The 24,321-nt window shown below is 34.8% G+C and overlaps 1 protein-coding gene across 1 annotated transcript; it reads right to left on the bottom strand.

Annotated features, from left to right (window-relative positions):
• Positions 1–4,401: 4,401 nt before the first annotated feature.
• LOC141836745 (pentatricopeptide repeat-containing protein At1g07590, mitochondrial-like) lies at positions 4,402–5,874 on the bottom strand. The gene has a single exon (XM_074724268.1). The coding sequence runs from the start codon at positions 5,872–5,874 to the stop codon at positions 4,618–4,620; it is 1,257 nt and encodes a 418-aa protein (XP_074580369.1). The 3' UTR covers positions 4,402–4,617.
• Positions 5,875–24,321: the final 18,447 nt, after the last annotated feature.

Here is a 24,321-nt window from a genome sequence, read left to right as displayed (position 1 = left end):
GGCATTGAGTTTGGATCTGATTTTCTGAATTTTGAAAACTCTTTGGAAGCTTCAACTCTTTGGACTCTTGCTGAATCTAAATTATGAAGGGCTGATTCCTTGAACGAAAATTGTAGAAATGGAAAAATGCATGCCTGAAAATGCATGCTAGTCTGTCAATATGATTTGTAAGCTGACGTGCTGGTACCTCCTTCATCAATTCTCCTTGATTGATGAACTCCTGATTGTAACAGGAGGCAGAAGTTAGCAGCAGAAGAATCCGTAAATTACATATCAACAAATACAGATTAATACCAACTTGTAAAGGAGTAATAAGTGGTAGGCAAACCAACTCCAATGCTTTCTTGGCATGATCAAGTGGAAGTTCCTTGATAACCACGCTGTAATATGATCACTGTTAAAGCAAGCAGGATCTTGAACTATAATATACAATATACTTAAAAAGGTGAAGAACCTCAATGCTTCAACCAAATGCATTGAGTAGGTTAGCATCCCTATGCATGTAAAGTCTACCTTAATCTTGGCTAACATGAGTATGTTAGCTCTTTACCAGTTTCTTTATATGAAAATGGAGTCTGTTGCATTGTATATTATATTTTGTGGATCACTAATAAAATTATCTTATTCTGTCAAATGGTAAATGATCTAATAAATGTAGATAAGATTTAGATTTTATTATTATTTTGAATGTGTATATGTTATAATGTTATTTTACAGATACAGATATGTCAGACCAAGCAGCAGCACCCGATGGCTAAACTGTCTTGCGAGTTATTGGAGGATGGTAAGTATTGGTGTTATTAGTACTTTTAAATTCATAAAATTTTTTATACCATATGTTTAATATATATATGTTTTATAATGCAGTTTTACTCCAGATAGTCACCGAGTTGCAACCTATATTTCTACTAAATTTCATGAGCGAGTTTGTATTTTAGGTATTACTTGGAGGCATGTCGACGAGGGCACGCGAAGCTTTTACTACGAAGAGTTTTTGGTAAGTTATTTTTATTATCAAAAGTTATATTTATTTATACTAATTGAATAATTTTTTTTTCAAAAAAAGTATACCTGGGAGCTAGGGAACGAGGAAAAATTTAAAGAAATATAGAATAATACATGTGCCAAATTATATAAGGATCTATTATATAAATGCAGAAGAAAGGACATAAGATCAACTTTCATCCCAGTTGATATTTGGGATGCATGGCAAGCCATCTGGGTTGTAGAAAGATGACAATCAAATTTAGCGATAACTCGAGCCAATAGAAACACCGAGCTGGTTGGCCCTAGCACTGGATCCACAAAGCATACAGTTGGATCCCATTCCATCATCGAGCATACCTTGGATTTGGTGAGTTTACAATTAATATATTTATTTTAGAATTATTTAATTAGCAATGATTTTATTTTGATTTAATTATATTTTTTAATCTTCAGGAGCATGAGCTACAATAACCTCCTACTTATTGGGAGATTTTACTAAGACACATAAGTCTAAGGATGACACATTTATCGATCCACGATCGCAGACATTAGACGTAAGATTTTAAATTTTAAATTTATTTAACTGTTATAAATGATTATTTTTTCTAATTTTATATTTTATATGAATTTATTTTTAAACAGGCTGAAATGGCTGCTAGAGTTGCACAGGTGTCTCAGCCAGATAGAGAGGGAGGTGAGATGCAGGCTCTCTCCACCGACCAGGTAAATGAGATATATTATGATGTGGTTGGTGGAGGAAGAACTCCACCCTCTACGGTCTAGGGTCCCAGACGAGAGTCGTTTATGATCGTGTATGGCCCCTAGAGCCAGGGGTCGTCCCAGCGGATCATCTTTTATGATAGAAGTCCTAAAACAAAAAAATCAAGAATTAAAGAATCGACTCTCCACATTAGAGGTGCAATTTCAAGAGTCTTGCCAAGCTCAGTTACAATACGATCAAATTGCGCAGCAGATGCAGGACTTCATGGTTGGCATGAGTGGCACGCCGCAGCGCCCGCATGGCTTTGACTCACAGGAAACTCAAGACTTTGATGATCCTGATCAGTAATTGCCTGCGAGGTATGTTAACATTTGTATATTTTCTTTTTTTTTTATGACTCATAAACATGCATTTTCAAAATAAATACATATCATTAATTTATTACTAACCTATCTTATTATATTTTTTGCAGGATTTGATACTTTGACTCGGTGAGTTTTTTTATTGTATTTAAACATTTGATACAGTGAAGGGGAGCCTTGGCACAACGGTAAGGTTACTGCCATGTGACCTAGAGGTCACGGGTTCAAATCCTGGAAACAGCCTCTTGCCAAAGGCAAGGTAAGGCTGCGTACAATGGATCCTTTCCCCGGACCCCGCATGGCGGGAGCTTCGTGCACCGGGCTGCCCTTTTAAACATTTGATACAGTATTATTGTATTCAGATATTTGGTATTTGTATTATGATTTAATTATTTTCGTTGAGATGTTGTGACTGAAATTTATTTAAAAGATTGAGAACTAATTATATCATGATTCAATTGTTTTATATAATGCGTGGATATTAAGTTGTTAAATTGTTTTGTGATTAGATTGTTGTGTTGTAAAAGTTGTTTAATATTCGTGTTTAATATGTTGTTTAAGATTATTGGTAAATTGTAGTGTTGTTTATTTATGTTAAACTATCGTTTGTGATAGTTTTAGATTGGTGATCAAAATGTAAACAGGGAATTGCGATAAATGGAGGGAAACTGTGAAAAAATTCTGGATATTAACGACGGAAATTTCATTTTCCGTCGCTTTAAATTCTGTCGCTAATTAGCGACGGATATTTAGCCTTTCCATCGCTAACTAGCAATGAAAATTTCACTTTCCGTCGCTAATTAGTGACAGAAATTTAAATTCCATCGCTAAAAATTTGACGGAACAGTGTTTCCGTTTGCCTTTGTAGCGATGAAATTTTAGTTCCATCGCAAAACTTAGCAACGGAAATATAACTTTTCCGTCGCTAATTAGAGACGGAATTATAAACTCCGTCGCTAACTTTAGCGATGGAGTTTATAATTGCGTCGCTAACTTTAGCGACGGAGTTTTTAATTCCGTCGCTAAGTTTTGCAACGGAACTAAAATTCTGTCGCAAATATTAGCAACGGAATTATACATTCTGTCGCAATGTAGCGACGGAATCTTAATTCCGTTGCTAAGGTAACATCAGCGACTGAAAAAAAAGCGACGAAAGAATTCCGTCGCTATTCGGTCGTTAATGCATTTTAGCGACGGAATATTCCGTCACTAATGTCAATTATTTTTGTAGTGATAATTTAACGTGGAATTATTTTTAATCACGCCATCCAAATGGCCATATCATGCACAAATCTTTAACATACAGATTTTAGTGGATAGATGCTGATAAACATAACAATACTTGTCTTACCATATGAAACACTTAACTAGTTAACAAGCTTCAACCATGAGCAAGGTTCTATATATTGAAAAGGCAAGAAAATCTTTGAAGCTTTTAAGCTCAAATTTGAGGTCTTTGGCACACAAAAGTTTTTCACCCCCCCCCCCCCCCCAAATTAAGACTGAAATAATATAGCAAAACACTAGAGAAAGATTTTTTTTTTTTCTTCCCTCTAGCTTTTTCTGCCAAAGGAAACAAAGAGAGAGAAAGTGCATCTAGAAAAAGTTTTTTGTCACCTTTTTTCTTCCAAATTTTCTTCCTTTTTTCCCTTCCTAGTTTTCTTCCTTCATGGGAACATGTTCTAAAGGTTAATTGCACAACAGAGAGACATCATAGTTAGAAGTAATGAACACCTGCCTATGATCATCAACTGAATTTATCTATTTTTCTTTCCCTTATTTCTCTTAGTAAACATGCAATTAGTGTTCATAAATAAACAAGCCTGATTGAACAGGAAACAAGATCCTTAAGTTGATGAGCATGAATGGGATAACAAAAAACCTTACTGTTTTCCCAGCAAGAATAACTTTTGGTACTGGATCCACAAGATTTGCATTTCACCTACTGAAGTGTTCAATTTGTGTTAGAGATACAGCATTGTTAGATGGGACACATACAACATGTCTGAGTTTCTAGCTTCTAGCAGAGTTTTCCGTAACTGTGAAAAGGTCGAGAAATAACTTTATGATGAGAAAGCAATATCCATAGCTGAGACCTGCGATCAATAATGCAAATTTGGGAGATTGTAATGCTCTCGATCATGCTTATTGCATGTGAAAATATCAATACTTAGATCATGCCATGAACTATGTTTAAATTAAGTAGAAAAAAAGAATGTTACTACCAGTATGAAGATCTAGGATTGATGCAAGAATGTCCACCATGAGCGAGCCATCTAGAAATCTGTTAGGGCAAAAACCAAAGTTCACTTCTAGCATAAACAATTTGCTTAACTGCATTGCTTAACATTAAAGGGTGCCTCAGTATAAAATACAATCCAATTCTTGTATCATAAAGTTCTGGTGTTTGACTCAGTTTGCTCAATACATTGGTGAATAAAGATTAGGATTAGTGAGGAAGAAACAATGGAATTTCTTGATAGCTTGACTCAAATTATCCTGACTTGCTTTTGTCAAACCAAAGCCTTTGCATGGAAGAACGAAAGGTTATCTTCTGAACTGTTCTATGAATCTAACAAGACTATATGTCTCAGCATCAGGTCTTGCTCCTGCCAAGATCATTTTCTTCAAAATTTCTGAATCATAAACTTTTGCCTTCATATAGGCTCTTAGTAGAGTATTATGAACAAAAGTATATCGGTGGTATTTTGTTTCCTTAAATTCTCGAAACAAACTTTTTGACATTTCTAGATTGCCCATATCAGCAAAAACCTCTAATAACATATGTGTAGTTTCCAACCATGGCGTAGATCTTCTAACCTGAAAACTCACATCTTCATTCTTCCCCAAATCCATTGTCTTCAATGCTTCCTCTAACAAACCAGCTTTTATGCAACCCAAAGCAAGGTGACGATATGTTATAGCATTTGGTTTGCAATCATTTGCTTCCATTTCTTTGAAGATATCAGAGGCTTTATCCACAAGCCCATGCCGGCAATAAACTGATATAATTGAGTTGAATTGCTTTGTTATTTTCAACTTTTTGGTAGATTTCATTTCTAACCATATCTCTTCAGACCTGTGAACAAAACTGGCCCTTCCAAATGCTTCAATTGCAAGCACATAACTATTAGTTCTAACATGGGGAAGTTCTTTGACATATTTCCAGGTTCTCTCTAGCTCTTCCTCTTTCCCCAAATAACCATATAAAATGAGCAGAACGTCTAGCGTAGACCAGTTATTGCCAGTTCTTGTCCTCTCTATGGCTTCAATATAGGTCTCAGATACTGTATAAAGTCTAGCAACTGCATGAGCAATTGCTAAAATGCCATAAGTGATTTCATTGGGTTCAATTTTTGCCTTGATCATATCCTTGAACACCTTTGACATACCTTCAATATCATGTTCATCAGCTTCTATCTTCAGTAAAATATTATACGTTGATACATGTCTGGCAACACCATCAGCCTTCATTTGGGTTAGGAGTTTAGGAATAGTTTTCTTGCGACCAGAAGAGGAATGTAGAAGAATCAACCGGTTGTAAACAAATGAAGAAATAGGAAAGTTCAGTTCCCTCATCTTTCTCATGTACGCTAGTGAAAGCCTGATCAAGCCCTTATCCAGGCATGCCATGACAAGGTTGTTGTATAGCAAGTCATTTTGATATTGATGAGGGATTCGAAGGAAGAGACTTTCTCCTTGTGAAATACCATGGAGTTTGATTGTGAACTCCAAAAGATAAGAGTATTCTAACGCACCCAGTTTGTATGGCCTCTCTCTAACCACCCACTCCATAACCTGCATGATGACAACAACGAAAAGGTCTTAGTTTACTATATCTTCATGTTTTCAACAAAAGATAAAACAAACTATCAAATTTAGCAGATAATTATAGGCAAGGCAATGAAGAATTATACTATAAATGTAATCTCAGCTAGTTACTATAAAACATCGCACGTAAATCAGTTAAGGAACCTAACAATAGTTTTAGGGAGTTTAATAGCAAGCTACAAGAGTTGGTCATCAATCAACTCCTAGAAGTCCTTGACATAATAAGCTTCTTTAGATAGCAGAGAAAGATTTGATTGCAGTGTCAGCCATGAAAGGTGGTGACTACCAAATCAAACAGTCATAGTGCAAATCAATATGTGAGTTGCAACGTATCAGCTGTATATATCTGTATATATTAGCTGTATATATATTGGCTACTATAAATGTCAATTAGCCTAATGTATAGTTTCCTAAGATAGATTCCTAACTTTGTATATAAATATGTCTCACTCTTCAATAAGATATTTTTTCATCTCAAATAACATAGTATCAGAGCCATTTAGAGATTCGAAATTAGGGTTTCATCTCTGCTGCTTCTCCCCACGTACCTTAGCTTCAAGTTGACCATAGACTCAGCTTCATCAGCACCTTCACCGCCTCTAGCCCTGCTTTCCTCCTTGTCGAGCAGCCACAGACGTTGCAGCTTGATCGATCTTCCTCCTCCTCCTTGGGATAAAATCTTATGACTGAAAATAAGTCTTCTATTGTGACGGATGGTACATATGCTGTCTAAAATCACAGACCATAAATTAATTGGTTTGAACTATTTGGATTGGAGTAAAATTGTTCGTTTTTATTTACGAAGTATTGATAAAAAATGGTTATTTAATTGATGATCCTCCTAAAGATGACTCAAAGCAGACATGGCTTAGAGAGGATAGTCACTTGTTCCTTCAGATTTAGAATTGTATGGATAGTGAGGTAATTGGTTTGATCAATTACTATGAATTTGTTAAAGAACTAATGGATTATTTAGAATTTTTTTATCCTGGAAAAGGAAATCTGTCCTGCATGTATGAGATTTGCAAAGCTTGTTACCGTGTGGAAAAATAAAATCAACCTCTAATCAATTATTTTATGGCATTCAAGAGGACATATGAGGAACTTAATATGTTGCCGCCCTTTAACTCTGAAGTAAAGGTTCAACAATGCCAGCGAGACCAGATGACTATCATGAATTTCCTCGCTGACCTATCTTCCGATTTTGAGTCTGCTAAATCACAAGTTCTCTCTGGTTCTGAGGTCTCCTCTTTACAAGATGTATTTAATCACGTTCTCCGTATAGAAACTACTTGTACTCGTTCCATTTAGTGATGCTTTGGTAAATTACAATACTAATTATGTGTCTAAAAGATCAACTATTCACAATGGAAACAAAAGAGGAGGCTCACAAGTCTTTGAAACTCAAATACCGAATTCTGGTGGTATTGTATGCAACTACTGTCGTAAGCCAAGTTATACAATATTTGAATGTAAAAAGCTTCAATACAAAAATCAACAAAAACACTTGACATATATTGCATCCACTAATGATGTCTTTGATAAATCGGTTCTTATCTCTGTAGAGGAATTTGTAAAGTTCTCACAATATTAGAAATCACTCAAGTCTTCATCTTCTTTTATCAATGTTATTGTTGATTCAGGTAGCCACAACATATGTCTTGTTTCCTTATCCTCCAAATAGGTCATTGATTATCGTGTCACGGATCATATGACAGGTAATTCTTTTTTTTTTTTTACTTTTTCGTCCAAAGCAAACACTTCTACTATTACTTTAGCTAATGAGTCTCCATTTTGTATTCGTAGGTCTGACACTATCAATCCTATTCCTTTGCTTCCTCTGTCCTCTAGCTTATATTTATCTAATTTATCCTTTAATTTGCTCTTCGTCAATTAATTAACTCATAATCTTAACTGTTGTATCTCATTTTTCCTAATCATTATTTATTCAGGATCTTTTGACGAAGAAAATTATTGATAAAGGACATAAGTTTAGAGGCCTCTATATTCTTGACACACACTACTCCCAAGATCTTTTGCTTGCTCGAGTGCCGCTTCTCCTTTCGAGGCTTATTGTAAGTTGGGTCATCCATCTCTTCCTTTGCCCAAAAAGTTTTGCCCGCAATATAGTAAGATGTCTTCATTAGATTATGAGTTGTATCAGTTTGCAAAGCATCACCGTCCTAGTTCGCGTCTTAGAGTAAATAAATGTGCTACTATTCCTTTTGAATTAGTTCATTATGATATTTGGGTCTTGTCATATTTTGACTATATTTAATGAAAAATCGTTTTAAGTTATTTTCTTTGTTTTATATTTTTTATGCTGAGATTAAAACTCAGTTCAATGTGTCCATCCGTACTTTGCGAAGTGATAATGCCAAAGAATATACATCTGGTTATTCTAATCTTATATGGGTCAGAATGACATGCTTCATGAAACCTCTTGTGTTGTACTCCATCCCAAAATGGTGTAGCAAAACGTAAAAATAAATATTCCTTGAAACAGCATGGGCCCTTTTATTTCAAATAAATGTTCTCAAACCTTTTTGGGCTGATGCAGTTTCTACAGTATATTTCCTTATTAACTACATGTCATCCTCTATTCTTCATAGTGAGATCCCTTATAAAATCCTTGTTCTCAATAAATCGTTGTTTCCTATTAATTCTAGGATATTTGATAACACTTGTTTTGTTAGAGATGTTTGTCTGCATGTCACTAAATTAGATCTCAAATCTTTAAAGTGTATCTTCCTTGATTATTCTCGTCTTCAGAAAGGTTATTGGTGTTATTGTCCTAGTATTAACAAATATCATGTCTCAATCGATGTTACCTTCATAAAAGATACCTTATTTCCCGTCCACATCATCTCCAACTCGTCAGAAGGAGGATCATGATTTGTTGGTGTATTCTATCACATCCTCTGCACTTGACTCAGAACCAACTCCTATCAAGCCTCCCATTATTTAAGTTTATCCCAAGCGTCCACCTCTTGATTCATGTCTTGCATCTACTCCTTCATCATCAGGTCCAGTTCCGAGCGATGATCTTCCTATTGCAGTATGTTACACGTCAGTGTACTTATCCTATTTATTTTTGTGTTTCTTATAATGGCTTGTTGTCTTCCTCTTATTCCTTTATTGCTTCACTTGACTCTATCTCTATCCTTAAAACTATCCGTGAGATCATATCTCATCCTGGTTAGAAAGATGCAATAATAAAGGAGATGAATGCTTTAGATGATAATGACACTTGAGACTTGATCAATCTATCTTCAAGGAAATGGGCTATATAGGATACAAATAAGTATTCACAATTAAAGTCAATTTAGATAGGTCAATTACCAGATTGAAAGTCCATCTTGTCGCTAAGGGCTATGCTCAGACCTATGGTGTGGACTATTCTGACACTTTTTCTCCTGTTGTAAAATTGACATTTGTTCTATTGTTTATTTCAATAGTTATTACTCATCATTGTCCTTTGCATCAACTTAATATCAAGAGTTTTTTTCTTCATGGTGATCTTTAGGAGGTATATATGGAACAACCTCCTAGTTTTGTTGCTTAAGGGGAATTAGGGTGTGTTTGTCATCTTCGAAAATCTTTATATGGTTTGAAACAGAGTCCTCGTGCTTAGTTTGAAAATTTTAGTCAGGTTGTTGAAAAATTTAGTATGGTGAAAAGCAAGTCTGACCATTTTGTGTTCTACAAGAACTCAAGAGCCAGTATCATTCTGTTAGTTGTGTATATAGATAATATTGTTATCACTGGAAGTGATACTATTGGAATCTCATCTCTTAAATCTTTCATTGGGGTGCTAAAGTATTTCTTGGGTGTTGAAGTTACAAGGAGTAAAAAATATATATTTCTATCTCCGAGAAAATATGTCCTCACCTATTAACTGAAACAGAAAAATTGGAGACAAAGCCTTATAGTGCTTCAATGACTCAAAACATGCACCTCACAGGAGATGAAGAACTATTTGAACATCCTAAGAGATATCGAAAATGCAGATTGGGCAGGTCTCAAAATAGATAGAAGATCTACTTCAGGTTATTGTATCTTTGTTGGAGAGAAAATTTAATCTCATGTAAAAGTAAGAAGTAAAATGTTATATCACAATCCAGTTCAGAATCAAAATATAGGGCTATGGCACAATATATGTACGAGATAATATAGATATATCAATTCTTGACTAGAGTATGACTTAAAATTTCAATACCAACAAAACTGTGGTATAATAACCAAGTTACTCTTCATATTGCATTGAATTCAGTGTTTCATCAGCAAACTAAGCACATTGAAATTGATTGTCATTAGGTTCGTGAGAAAGTTCAACAAAACGTGATTTCCACAGGATATGTGAAGATTAGAGAACAACTGTTGGTGCAAGAAGCACTAGATCCTTACTAGGATTTCGATGTTTGACAATATACCTAAGTCTGGTCAGTTTGACCAAGGGTTGATCCAAACAGGTCTTGATGTTTAGATGTGTGGAAGTAAGTGAAGTCTAGTCAGATGACTAGCAAGAAGTCCTAGTCGGTTAGACGAGGCAGTGGAAGTCCTGATCTGGAAGATTGGACAAGGGAAGTCCTGGTAAGTGAAGCTAGGTAAGGGAAAGTCCTAGTTGCGACTAGGCACGAGCAAGTCCTGGTTTGGAGGATCAGGCGGAAGTCTTGGCAGAGTCGAAACACTAGGTGAAGTCTGGGCTGGTCTAAAGGACCGAGTCGTAGCAAAAGTCTGGGCTGGTCTAGAGGATCGAGCCGCAGCAGAAGTCTGGACTGATCTGAAGGATCGAGTCGTAGCAGAAGTCTAGGCTGGTCAGAGAGGACCGAGCCGCAGCACAAATCCTAGGGGCTGAGGACAGAGCCGAGCAAAAGTCCAACAAGTCAGGAGGACTTGGTTGGCAAAGGTAAATTCTCCTCAGTGTAGTGGGTAAGGGCGCGTTCCCGGAGTGGAATGGTAGGCATCAGACTAACTTAGGATTTTGGTAGAAATCTGAAGTTAGACTCACAAAATAAGAGTAGGATGTGTTGTTTTGTTTGCATGCTTATCTTGCAGGAATCATGATGCAGGGCAACACATGAGGAGTTCGACTTCAACGGGTCATAACTTTTGACTCGGGAGTCAGAACGAGGCACAGTCGGATGTGTTTCGAAGCCCTTTCAGAGCTCTACAAAAAGTGTCTTGGAGTCGACTCAACTGTAGCTTGAGTCGACTCGAGTGGAGCCTAGAGTCGACTCAGATGCACCCGAGTCGACTCAAACAATGGATAACGAGCAGAAAGAAGATTTATCTGCCACATCGACTGGAGTCGACTTAGATCAGCACTGGAGTCGACTCAGGAGCAGTATAAAAGGAGGTGAACACGTGCACAAACAAAGAAATTCAAGCCAGAAACTTCCCTCCTCATCCAGTAGTGCTTTGGAACGCGAACAAGGCCAAGTTCTTGCAACCGAGGAAGATCCAGGAGGAGTGCGCGACGCTCAGGACTTCCAAATCGGGAACAAGAGTTTGATTTCCTTATTATTGTATCTACTTTCAGTATTTTATTGTTGCTATAATTTACGGATTGTAAGACGGGTTTCTATGCTTCCGAACAAAGTTCGGAAAGGAGATCACTAGTGGACGGGCACCTCCCGTGCATAGGCCTTGGACGTACTAACCCTGGGGGGTTAGAAACCAAGTAAAAATCCGTGTATCCTTGCATATTATTCGAATTCCGCTGCTAAGTAATTTTGATAGAAAACGAACAAATTCGAAAAGCCACAACGCGCTATTCACCCCCCTCTAGCGCGTTCCAACGATCCTACAATTGGTATCAGAGCTGGTGCGCTCTTGATTGGTCTAACCGCCAAGGGAGCAAGACGGCGAAGATGGAGGGGGAGAAAGGTATGTTTTTAAAAGTTTGTTTTAAATATCATATAATATGTTTTAAGTGCAGGGAGAGAGGGCACTACAAAAATAAGTGTTCTATTCGTAAGATTCGGACGACACCACCGACGGCAAAGGAGCAACCGATGCCAAGAGCCTAGAGAAATAAGGATCACATCTAATGTTTCAAGTGCCAAAGACGCGGACACTACAAGAACCGGTGTCCGGAGAAGAAGATGGCGAAAAAGTCAGAATTGGAGAAGTGATTCCTGTGAGTAATTTAATTTACAAAAATACCCCTAGGTTGCATGTCCAGATTTACTTTTTCTGCAAATTTAGATAATATTTCTGAAAATTTAGAAAAATTAGAAAAAGTCACCTTAAATAATTCAAATTTAGATAAATATAAAAATTTAGATAATTTAGAAAATTCAAATTTAAATAAGATACATTCAAATTTGAAAAAGTCGAATTTGGATAAATTAGAAAATTCAAACTTAGATCTTAAAAATAAGAAAAATTTATCTAATTTGGATAAATTAAAAAATTCAAACTTAGATTTAAATTTAAATAATTTGACTAAATTAAAAAATATTATTATAATATTTGTTTACTATAAATACTTATTATTAGGTTAGACTAATATTATTAAAATTAGAATTGAGTAAAAATAATTTAGGATTAACTAAAGTCTAGACATAATGATTAGGATAAAAAAGGTTAAATTAAATTGAATTGAATTTATTTTAATTGATTTAAGGAAGAATTTTTTTCTATATATTTAAGAAGAAAAGAAATAAGAAAAAAAATTAAAAATGAAATTTTCATATATTTAAGGATGAAAGAAATAAAAAAATTAAATTATCGGGAAGTAGAAGAAAGAATTAAGAGGGAAAAGAATTAATTATTGAAAAAAATAATAGTTAAAAAAATTAAAATTGAAAAAAAAACATAGTTAAAGAAAAAATTTAAATTGAAAAAAATTGTAGCCAGTTGCGGTCTCGTGCGAGGCCTTTGTGCGGTCGCAAGGCTCACGTGAGGTGTTGGTGGGTTGTGAGGCCTCTTGTGGGGTGTGCTGGTGTCGCCGCCATGCTAGTTGGCGGACGGAACGAGATGCTTCTTAACCTCTCTCTTGTGAGAATACGAATGCCATATGCAGTCCTCACGAGATTTTAATCAATGCCACTATCTCTTATGCAAGATGGTTGGTGATCCATATCTACCATGCAATCCTTTTGTTTTTGCAACTATCCACTTTCATGGATGTTTCCTAACCTCCCTCTTGTGAGAATACGAATGCCATATGCATTCCTCAATGTTAAGTACCGCTAATGTTTTGCTATTTTAAATTTATTGTCTTTGTTTAAGCATTGAATTCAACATTTATTCATGATGAATACAATAAGTTTCCATAAGGGATTAGCTTGATGATGACCTATTTTTCTCTAAACTAATTTTTGGGCTAGATCTTTTATCATTTGGTTTATTATTTAATATGCAATATGTTGTACAAACTGTTGATACTATAATCATTTAAATCATAGATGTTTTCTCGAGGCTATGGTGTTTTATCATTTGTTTATTATTTAATATGTTAATTTATATTTTTAACTTCATATTATGATCATTTGAATCATAAATATAGATATACCTTTGATGATATAAAGGAGCATTCTTTTTGTTCTTTGATAGTTTTGATCAAAAAATGGTGGCATCATTATGGATCACAAACATTTGTTGTCCATTCTTGCAAATAAGTTTCCAACACTAATTTTAACTTTGCTTACTGGGATGGTTGTTTAATTGTTCAACTTATTTAGTTTTTTGAAACTATTACCATATGTACTTTTGGAATAAAGAAGACCGTGAGATCTTCTTAGACACTAACTCTTTCTTTCAACTTGGATTGATGAGATCTATCAAGACCATCACCACCTTCTCCTCCTAATTCTTGGGTTTTGTAGGGTTTTTTTCTTCGGGAATTTATTGAACCACACCGCCAAAGTTTTGAAATATCCAAATCACATAGGGTACTTTCAAAATGACCAAATCACGTATCCCATTCCAATTTTGCCCCTTTGCAAAAAAAGAAATTTTTTTAATTGATTGCTATAGTGTAGTAATCGGTTAAATTTGTTACTATGACCATGAACAGTAATTTTAATTGATTTTTACACTATAGCAATCAATTAAAATATATTTTTTTGTTTTTTAAATTGATTAAAAAGCCTCATGTGATAAAAAAACTCACTACTCTCAATTTGGTGTATCCAATTGGTATTTAAAAGCATGAATACATTCAGGAGCATTGCATGAGCACATAGGACTTGATTCCATATCATTCTGAGTTCTCTAGGTCCAGCAGTCACTTAGAGAACTTGGAATAACATGGAACTAGATCTTATGTACTCGGACAGTGCTCCTGAATGTATTCATACCCTCAAATACCAATTCAATACATTGTATTGAGAGCAACAAATTTATGAACACGAATCGGGCATGAAAAATGATGTCAGAACCTCATTATAAATGATATGGTGATGATATGCATTGACCGACACCACATGAGATCCTTAGACTCTCCTCTTTCTGAAGATATAAATTTTTCAATTTTTTAAATGGCTAAGGTGCATTAGCTGGTTTCATCCAAAAGTGGCTGATAGACCTAAAGAGTTTGTAATGACATGGAAATGATATGGAACCAGCCCCTATGTGCTCGGACAATTCTTTTAAATGTATTCATGCTCTCAAACACTAATTCGGTATACCATGTTGAGAGCAACGAATTTTTGATCATAGAAAGTTTTTTAATTGGTTTTAAAAAATAATTTTTTTAAAATTAATCGCTACAGTGTATCAATCGATTAAATTTCTTATTGTGATGATGAATAGTAATTTTAATCGATTGCTACACTGTAGCAATCGATTAAAAACCTTTTTAAAAACAAACAATCAATTAAAAAGCCTTTTATGTTCAAAAAATCGTTACTCTTAATATGATATATCACATTGGTATTTGAGGGTATGGATACATTCAAGAGAACTATCTGAGCATATAGGACCTGATTCTATATCATTTCAAGGTCTCTAGGTTCATCAGCCATTTTTATACGAAATCGGCTGATGGACCTTAGCCATTCAAAAAATTAAAAATTTTGTATCTACAAAAATAGGGGAGTTTATGGATTTCAATTATGGTGTTGATTAGTGAGCATCATGGCTGTATCATTTATAATGAGCTTTCGACATCATTTTTCATGCCTGATTCATGTTCAAAAATTTATTGCTCTTAATAAAGAGAAAGAAACATCAATTTATTTATGGATATCTACAATATGTTTCCAATGGTGATTGGGTTCATGAATTATGGTCAACAAACAATACAGGCTACAAGGTACATTGGTCAAAGTTTCATAATTACCTTATCTCACATAAATCGTATACCTGTAACAATTCAATATGCTTATGAAAAATCAATTAAGTTAGAATGTTTTCGTAGTCGAATTCACTTTCAATTTGATAAGTGCACATAGGACCTGGTTCCATGTCATTTCGAGCTCTCAAGGTCCATCAGTCCAAAAGTAGCTAATGCACATATGGAACCAGGTCCTATGTGCACGAGCAGTGCTCCTGAATGTATTCATGCCCTTAAACACCAATTCAATACACCGTATTGAGCGCAATGAATTTTTGATCATAGAAGGCTTTTTAGTCGGTTTAAAAAACAATAAAAAAGTTTTAATCGGTTGCTACATGTAACAATCGATTAAAGTTATTGTTTATGGTCACACTAACAAATTTAGTCGATTGCTATACTATAGCAATTGATTAAAAATTATTTATTTATTTTTTGCGGAAGGCAAAATCAGAATGGGGTACGTGATTTGGCCATTTTGAAAGTACCCTACGTGATTTGGGTATTTCTAAACTTTGGCTACGTGGTTTAGTAAATTGATATTTCTTCTTCAATAGGTTGGGAAGAACACATGAGAAGATGAGTGTTGAGTCGATAGGTAAATTTTGGCTATGTGAATTCTTAATATTGTTTCTTTATGTTGCTTTTCCTTTGTTTTTGAATTTTGTCCTTGTGATTACTTGCCTTTTGTTGTTTGATGCTTAATTTATTTTAGCGGAGCCATTTGAAGCCTTTCCTTTACCCTACCTTTGAAGCGATGGTGAGTCCTTTGCTTGTTCTAGATACCGCTTTTGTGACTTCTTATTCTCTTAATTCTTGAAGCCCCAAGCAATGTTGGGGATGACGCGGTCACTTCTCTATGACCCTTTCTTTCTTGATAAGAGTCTTGTTCCGCTGGAGCAGTTCATTACTTACCTCCTTAATTTCTAAGTTCTTGAAACTCCAGGTCAACATGTCAATTTTTTCTGCACTTTTAGTGATAGCAGTGAAGTCAATCTTGCTCCCTAGAAATTGATTTCGATTTTAACCTTTTTGTCTCCTAGTTTTTGTAAAACATGGGCTAAACACTTGTCTCCTACATGATGGCACCTATAAGCTAACACTTGTGTCCTTCATGATGGCATACAAACGAATTCCATTGTAAGCTAATTCTTTTAATACTCAACATTAGTCTTTTGTTCCTAAACAAACCAACATTATTGATAGTTGGAGTTGATTATTATATTTAACTTTATAAGAAGCTCTAGAGAAGATAATGCTTGTATTCTCATTTTGAGATTTAAACTTCTTTGATTCTCTTTATATAACAAATTCTTTATGTATGTTTCCTTTCATCCTAAAATCTATGTTCCAAGTTCTCTGGTCTCACCTCACCATAACTCGCATAGGCACTTGGGCTAACAATTGTGTCCTTCATGATGGCATACAGACGAATTATATTGTAAACATAGTCTTATAATATTCAACATTAGTTTTTTATCCCCAGAGAAACCAACATTGTTGATAGTTGGATTTGATTATTATATTTAATTTTATAAGAAGCTCTAGCATAGACAATGCATGTATGCTCATCTTGAGATTTAAACTTTGATTCTCTTTTTATAACTAATTCTTTATGCAAGTTTCGTTTCATCCTAAAATCTATGTTATTGATTTTAGTACTCCTTTATCTGATGTAATTGACAAGTGTAATCAGTTAGCACCTAATTGACACCAAAGGGGATATGTAATTTTTTAAAATCTACAACAAGGTCAATTGAGCTACAATTTATTGACAATTATCAAGTAACTTGAAAATTCTTATGATATGACTGTTATCTATCTTCTGTTACTCTTTTTTTTTTTTTTTTTCTTTTTTTGCTTTGGAACTTATTTTATAATGTCGGTTTATCAGGGGGATCAAAATGACATGTCATCCTTGTGTGTTATTAGTATCATTGAGACTAAATATGAATGCAAAAAATTAACAATATTGCAAGCAACATACTTAGTCTTATATACTTGGGGTGTGGTCCAGGCTATACTCAAATTTGTTTGCACTTGTGTTTCTTGAGCATTAATACAGTGTCCTTGTTTGTAGCTAGATTTTTTTGGTTCTTGTGAAGAATGTGGGTTGTCTCATATTGATACTAATTAATTGAATCATGTCTCTTGAAAGATGTAGTACTGCTTATGTTTAATATGTTCATCAATTGTCGCATGCTGCATATTCTAATCTTCATGGGATTTTTCATAGGCTAATTTTATGTTGAATGCTAAAAAGCAATGTCAGTCCATCCAAATCCTATCAAAGGTTTTTTTTTGTTTGGCTTTATGAACATGGTAGGGGAACAAGTAGATTTGATGACCATGTAACTATGTAATCATAGTCTTTTTCGAGATTTAGGTGAGGTGTGCAACTAGGTAAAACAAAAAAGAAAGAGGATTTAGATATATAATGAGAATACATTATACTGTAGATGACAGCTTGTGAATGATAGATCATATATGCAATCATGCATGCTTCATTTGACATTATTTTATATTGTTTGAGAGTGACATCACACATAGCTATCCTATCTTAATCATACTGAAATTGCATGAAGTAAAGAAGTCAAAATTGAATGACTATTGGCGCATTTGAACATCCAGCCAAAAAATTGACCTATTAGGAGCCAAATGGCAAAAAACATTGTTTTTTTCCAACTCAAATCTCATATTCTCTACTACTAATAAATCATTACTAATCTTAGCAACAAAGTTTTGATCTAGATCTTGTTAGTTATCTTCAAATCATTAGCAAATTAAGCAGCATTAATTCCCCATGCAAAAGTGCTAAGAGAAGCTAATGTACTCTTCATCCATGTAAGTGTTTGCTTAACTTTTTCAAGAACAATGCAAAATCTATATATATCTATCTATACACGAATGCCTAAAATTTTGATGTCAAAGATTTATGTGATCAAGTTCCCTTGATAGATAGATTGCTTTTTAACATTTAATTTGCCATGGATACCAAAATAAGAAAAATTGCTCACTTTCATAGTATGTTGTCAAATGTGAGCTTTGTTTCCCATGGTGCATTTTGATGCTTCAACTTGGGCAATTTTAGTTGTTCTTAGGGCTAGGGAGAATGTGATCAAGTTGGAGGCATCTCCATCATGGTGCAACTGGCTTTGTTGCGTTAGGTATAGTTCTTGCAGTTTATGGTGCATGTTTTTTTTTTCAGTATTGACTCATCCTAGAGGTTTCTCATAAGTGATTCCATTGCTGCCAGGGTTGAAGATTATCAGTGAGTGAGTTGCTTGATGTCAATGCTTCCTCTTCAAAGCATGATTGCTACTGCTCATTTGCATTTTGTTCTTGCAGAGGAGTCCCAATGACGAGGTTTGATTCCACATGGTATATTATTTCTCTATTATCTATTTTTTATCTTCATGACTTAAACAACTTGTTCTTCAAACTTTTACTTTGTAAATTGTTATATCATTTATGTATTTGTTGGACTATTTAGAGTTATCGTAGAGAATAATTTGTATCAAGTTTTATATGCAACTAGAGTTCTAATAATTTGTAACAATTTGTATCTTGTATGCAATTAGTGTTGATATAGTGTTGAATAAATATATATTATTTTTTAATTTGCACGCTGAGAGAAATTTTAACCTAGATTGCATTTCTTTGATATCTTGGAACCATAATTATAAAATTAAAACCATACAAAAAATTAAAATAGGGAAATTCTAAGCAGTTCACTTGATCACTAGTTGAACAAATTGGTTGAATTGCACATCTAATATTGAATTGAACCAGACAAGCTAGTTAGTCCGATTGCCTTTGATTAGTTACAACAATCTTAAAATAAATTTATTAGGAAATTATATGTATGCAGAAACCAACTAAAAATATACCTAATTTACTATAACCTAAATAATATAAAATATAAGTTGGATGCCATTAACTTATATCCAAAGCAAGTAGGCATCTTGATGAAATCATTAGTGTCAAAGGATGCATACAAAATAAAAATATATGGACTTAGAAAACATCTTTAGCCATCTACTAGAGTAGTTATCTAGTGTAGTTTGGCGAATAACTAGGATATTTTTTATTGGTGATGCCATATCAATATTGTAGAAAGACATCTTTACCCTTCCGATGTTGGAGTAGCCAAATGAGCATTTTGAGAAATATTGAAGGATAACAAAACTAGTTTAGTGCAATGGATTCTTTCCCCGGACCCCGCATGGCGGGAGTTTCGTGCACCGGGCTGCCCTTTTTTTTTTAACAAAACTAGTTTAGTTTTTATAAACTTGCCAACCCTCCCTCCCTATTTGTGGAGTATTTGCTTTGAACTTGATATTTCAGAGGAATTAATTGAGGGTTTTTGATTAGTTGCATCTGTATGATAATTAAATTTAGTAGTAAGTGTATAGAATCTTTTATAATTTTGAACCTTTAAGATATTATTGATATGATAATTGAATTCAGTAAGTCTCTAAAATGTTTTATCATTTTGAACCTTTAGAATACTAATGAGTGCACTACCTTGCTTGCCTTATAACACTAAATCTAGAATAGTTAGTTTTTAGAAGTTGTAAATGTTGTCAGGCTAGCTTAGTCTGTTATACCATTGCATTGTAATAGTTTAATTATTTTACATTCTATGATTGCTTGACTAAGTTGAAGATGATGACATACTGACATAAAGAACATACGATATCTTGTGTTACAGGGAAGTGTCAAATTGGTTGTCATTACCAGTTGAGGAGGATGAACAACATGAGTGCACAAGCCTAGTTATTTCTTTCTTTTCTTTTTCGTAAAAGTTCAATTTACATAGTAGAGCATAAAAATAGTGCAATCTGATCTTTAATAATAATAATAATATTATTATTTGCATCTTTAAAGTTGGTGCTTGTTTGTCTTGGGAACTAATATACTACTACATATTTGTAGTAGTTCTCTTACTACAACCATATAGGTTATCATGTAGTTGCCAACAACTGTATTGACCATGTTCTCTTCCTAATGATTGATGTGATGGTGGCCTATTGCTGAATCTCTTCGTCTACTTGTTGTAGGAAGAAAGTGAGTTGATTTACTAATTCCAACCATATAATTGATTTGATCTTTTCTATAACACTATACCTTATAAATTCTAACTTGTTATACAAGTAATTTTTTATTGGATCAAATAAGTTTTACCATCTACGTGTTTTTTGTTGCTTCACTTCTTCCTTCTAACAGACTCATTTTTCTTATGTGAATATAAAGATTAGAAATAAATTTGTTAAAAGAAAAATGATTTTTTTGCTGTTGCTATCCACACAGACTTACTTAGATTTGGTTCTACTATTTATAGTAGCTGAATGACTCATTATATTCTTTGCTTTTTACATGGTTTTCAAAGCCTTTGTCAATTCACTTCAATTAACATCCAACCAATCAAGAATTTTTTTACCTCATAGTGCTATTCTATTAACCAACAATCATGTCGTTCTAAGTTAGAATTTATGTCTAATAATCAATTTACAGTGGCTGCAACTCTTGGGTAATTTAAAAAAGAAAAGCTTGTTATGCTACATTGTGTTCATAGTTATCTTATGGGGCACAATTCTTTTCAAGGCATCATAGAGACAATTCTCTTAGGGGTTTGATGCTCAATTCTTTTCAGGGCTGGGCAAGTCTGCATCATAGACATACTGGAAAGGTGCTAGTGGCAGTTTCTAGCATTGAAGCTACCACTATCATTCACTATAATTGTCTTTCCTCTTTGCCGTCACATTAGAAAAATGGTGGCATCATTGTGATCACAGAGATTTGTTGTCCATTCTTGCACACAAGTTTCTAGACTGATTACAATATACATTAACTTTAACTTTGCTTAATGTTAAGGTATTTTAATTGTTCAACTTATTTATTTTTTTCAGACTATTACTGTTATGCACTCTTGGAATAAAGAAGACCTAGAATTAAAAAATGATTCAAATGTTGGTGACCAATCTTGACATGCAATCGTAATAGTAGAAAATGCACTCTTATTTATGGTACAATTAGAACTTCATTACTTTGATTAAGATGATTGCTCTAGTTAAAATTAAATAAGCATTTAAACTCAATTTTAATCAAAATAGGTTGTATTTCTTGCTATTTTATCGTAACTTCATTTAATTCAAAGGTTGTGCACACTTTTGTTTGTTGGGTGTTGGCTGCAGCTTTGTAATAATATTATTTGTTGGGTCGATCGTGGTAATGGTTGTGATAGGTAATGGGATGAAACTAAGTAGTTGCAATTTTTTTTTCTTTTATCATTTGTTGGGAGCATGATAATAATGAAAATCTTATTTCTTATAGTTGTCGATAAAAGATATTGCAATTAAGACTCCTAGATCTTAGGAGTTACTCTTGTATATAAAAATGTTACGAAGGAACTATTGAAAAGACACATTTCTATTTAGTAGTATATTGGTTGGGTTTAAGTTCACAAATAGGTCTCTATCTTTAATGATACCTATTAGTATCAATCCCTTCAATTAAAGGTGTCAAAATGGGCTGATCAGTTGGACATTGCGTTAGACTGCTCAACCTATTTTTTCACTGTGCTGAGCTGAGTTTGGTCTGTCATAGGTCCTCAATAACTTTAGGTCATTATTGAAAAATAAAATATTTATAGAAAGTACTAACATAGTCTTTAACATGCGACTTAAGTAATTTAAATAAAAAAGTTGAAAATAGTGAAAATTATCAAAAGGGATCACATTCTAAACACCGTTTTTTTTTCAAAGTTCAAATGCATCACCTAAGAACTTTAAATGTTTCATCAAGCAAACAAAGTCCACATGACTATTGGATCCATTATCCCTATATAATATCATATGGCCTCCCACATCAACTATCTTTTTGTTCCTTTATTTTTTGCTTGTTATAATTAGATTAAACAACTCCTTTTCTCCTACAATAGCTCTTCCTTCCCACATGACTCGGTGAGATCGATTAACAACATTACCACCTCCTAATTCTTGGGTTTTGTAGGGTTCCTTCAATTGGTTCGGAAGAACACACACAGAAGATGAGTACTGAGTCGATAGGTAAATCTTGGCTATGAGATATCTTAATATCATTTATTTTGGTTGCTTTCCCTTTGTTGTTGGATTTTTGTCCTTCTGATTGCTTCCCTTTTGTTATTCGATTCTTAATTTATTTTGGTGAAAGCCTTTCCTCTACCCTACCTTCAAAGGAATGGTGAGTCCTTTTTCTATACTGCTTTTGTGGCTTTTTATTCTCTCAATTCTTGAAGCCCTACGCAATGTTGTGCGATGGCAAGGTCACTTTTCTACGACCCTTTCTTTCATATCAAGAGTTTGTAGGATTGAGTTTGAGCATTAGAGCGGGGGGTTGAATAGCGTCTTCGTCGCATTTTCACTTGTTTGAAAATTTTACGATCGCTGCTATTCTAAGGCCCACGATCCTTGATCATTTTCGTAAGGGCCATCCATTGTTAAATTCTCCTCTTACAACGAGTTTTTGCTTTTACAAAATAAGTTAGGAACGGTAAACCTTTACCACCCTAATAATTTAATTACAAAAGCGAAATGAAAAGATTATCGACTAGTAAATTAGAAGTGTAGCATAGAAGTCGGTGCAGTTCCTCGGCGTTACGACGACATATTGGATGTGCTGTTCGCGCGTAGGAAGCCGTTGTAGCAGTGTATGAATTGTCTTCTAGGTTTTTTCTCGTAGTTATATACAAAGGCCCATTAGGGCGCTTGGAAGTCTTTTCGGGCACCACCACGTTATCCCGTCGATCCGTTTCCGACGCTGACTCGACATCTTCCGGGTGCATATATCCCATCTGGGCATTTGAATGTTGACGTGGAGGTTGTCGGATCAACTTTGACTCCGCAACGCTTTATCCCTATCTGGGCGCTTGAGGCTGAGGTGTCTCGACACCGGGAACTCGCCACCTTATCCGCTTCGCTGGGCTGCTCGACTGACGTCCGGGCACTTGGATCTCTTTCGGGTGTCTAGACTGTTCGATCGCCTGAATACGGATTAGGTCACCCGGAATCCAAAGTTTTGATTGCTCCTTTTCTGTATCACAGAGTTAGTCCAGAACAAAATATAAGCAGGAATTTGATAGTTTTGGCAAACTGTTTGGTTTTGACTTTTAGGTTTCTAGTGAAATCCTATATCAGATCGATGCCTACTATTCCCCTTCCCGGGAACACGTCCTCATCCACTCCACTCGAAAAAATTTATATGTTACCAATCTGGTCCTCTAGACCTGTTAGACTTTTTCTCATTATCTGATTCTCGGCTCCCAGGATTTCCACCGCTAGATTTTCGGTCTTCCATACTCACCTAAACTTTCCTGTCTGGTGCTCTGATCTGTCAAGTCTTCCTGCCCAGTCCTCTTGATTAGAACTTCCTTGCCCAGTCCCTCTGACCAGGACTTCCTTGCTTAATCCTCCAGACTAGGACTTCCTTTGTTTAGCCGCAACTACGACTTCCCTGTGCTACTTGCACGCTTAGTTTAGCTCATTAGTCCACTTCACAAACTTAATTTGAATCCTTTGCCATTATCAAAACTCTGGTTCGATCATCTGGTGCTCCCTGCACCAACAGAGTTTTGCTCATTGCTTACTCACTTCTTAATCTCTATGTTCTTCAAACCCTAGGGCAACATGTCAATTTTTTATAGACTTTTAGTGGCGACATTGAAGTCAATCTCGCTTCCTATTCTTTGGTTTCATTTTTAACCTTTTGGTCTCCTAGTTTTTGACAAATATAGCTTTAAAATTTTTTCTATTGATAGATAGAAATCCTCTTTTGCTAGAGCATCATAAACTTTTGCTCAGCCTGTTGGATTTTTGGTCAGCTTTTGATCCTTGGTCGCCATGGCTTCTATCGCTAGACTTCCGGTCCTATAGATCTGCCTAGACTTTCCTGCCTGGTGCTCTGATCTGTCAAGTTTTCTTGCCTAGTGCTCATGACTAGGACTTCCTTGCAAGTCTCTCTAATCAAGACTTCCTTGCTCAGTTCTCCAGACTAGGCCTCCCTTTGTCTAGCCGCAACTATGACTTCCCTGTGCTACTTATACAATTAGTTTAGCGCATTAGTCCACTTCACAGACTTAACTTGAACCCTTTATC

Source organism: Curcuma longa, chromosome 10 (assembly GCF_044706935.1).
Source record: "Curcuma longa cultivar G26 ecotype Majalengka, Jawa Barat chromosome 10, ITB_CL_G26_1.1, whole genome shotgun sequence".
Classification (NCBI taxonomy): domain Eukaryota; kingdom Viridiplantae; phylum Streptophyta; class Magnoliopsida; order Zingiberales; family Zingiberaceae; genus Curcuma; species Curcuma longa.
Note: the sequence above shows the minus strand (reverse complement) of the source record. Positions and strands in the feature narration are given on the sequence as shown.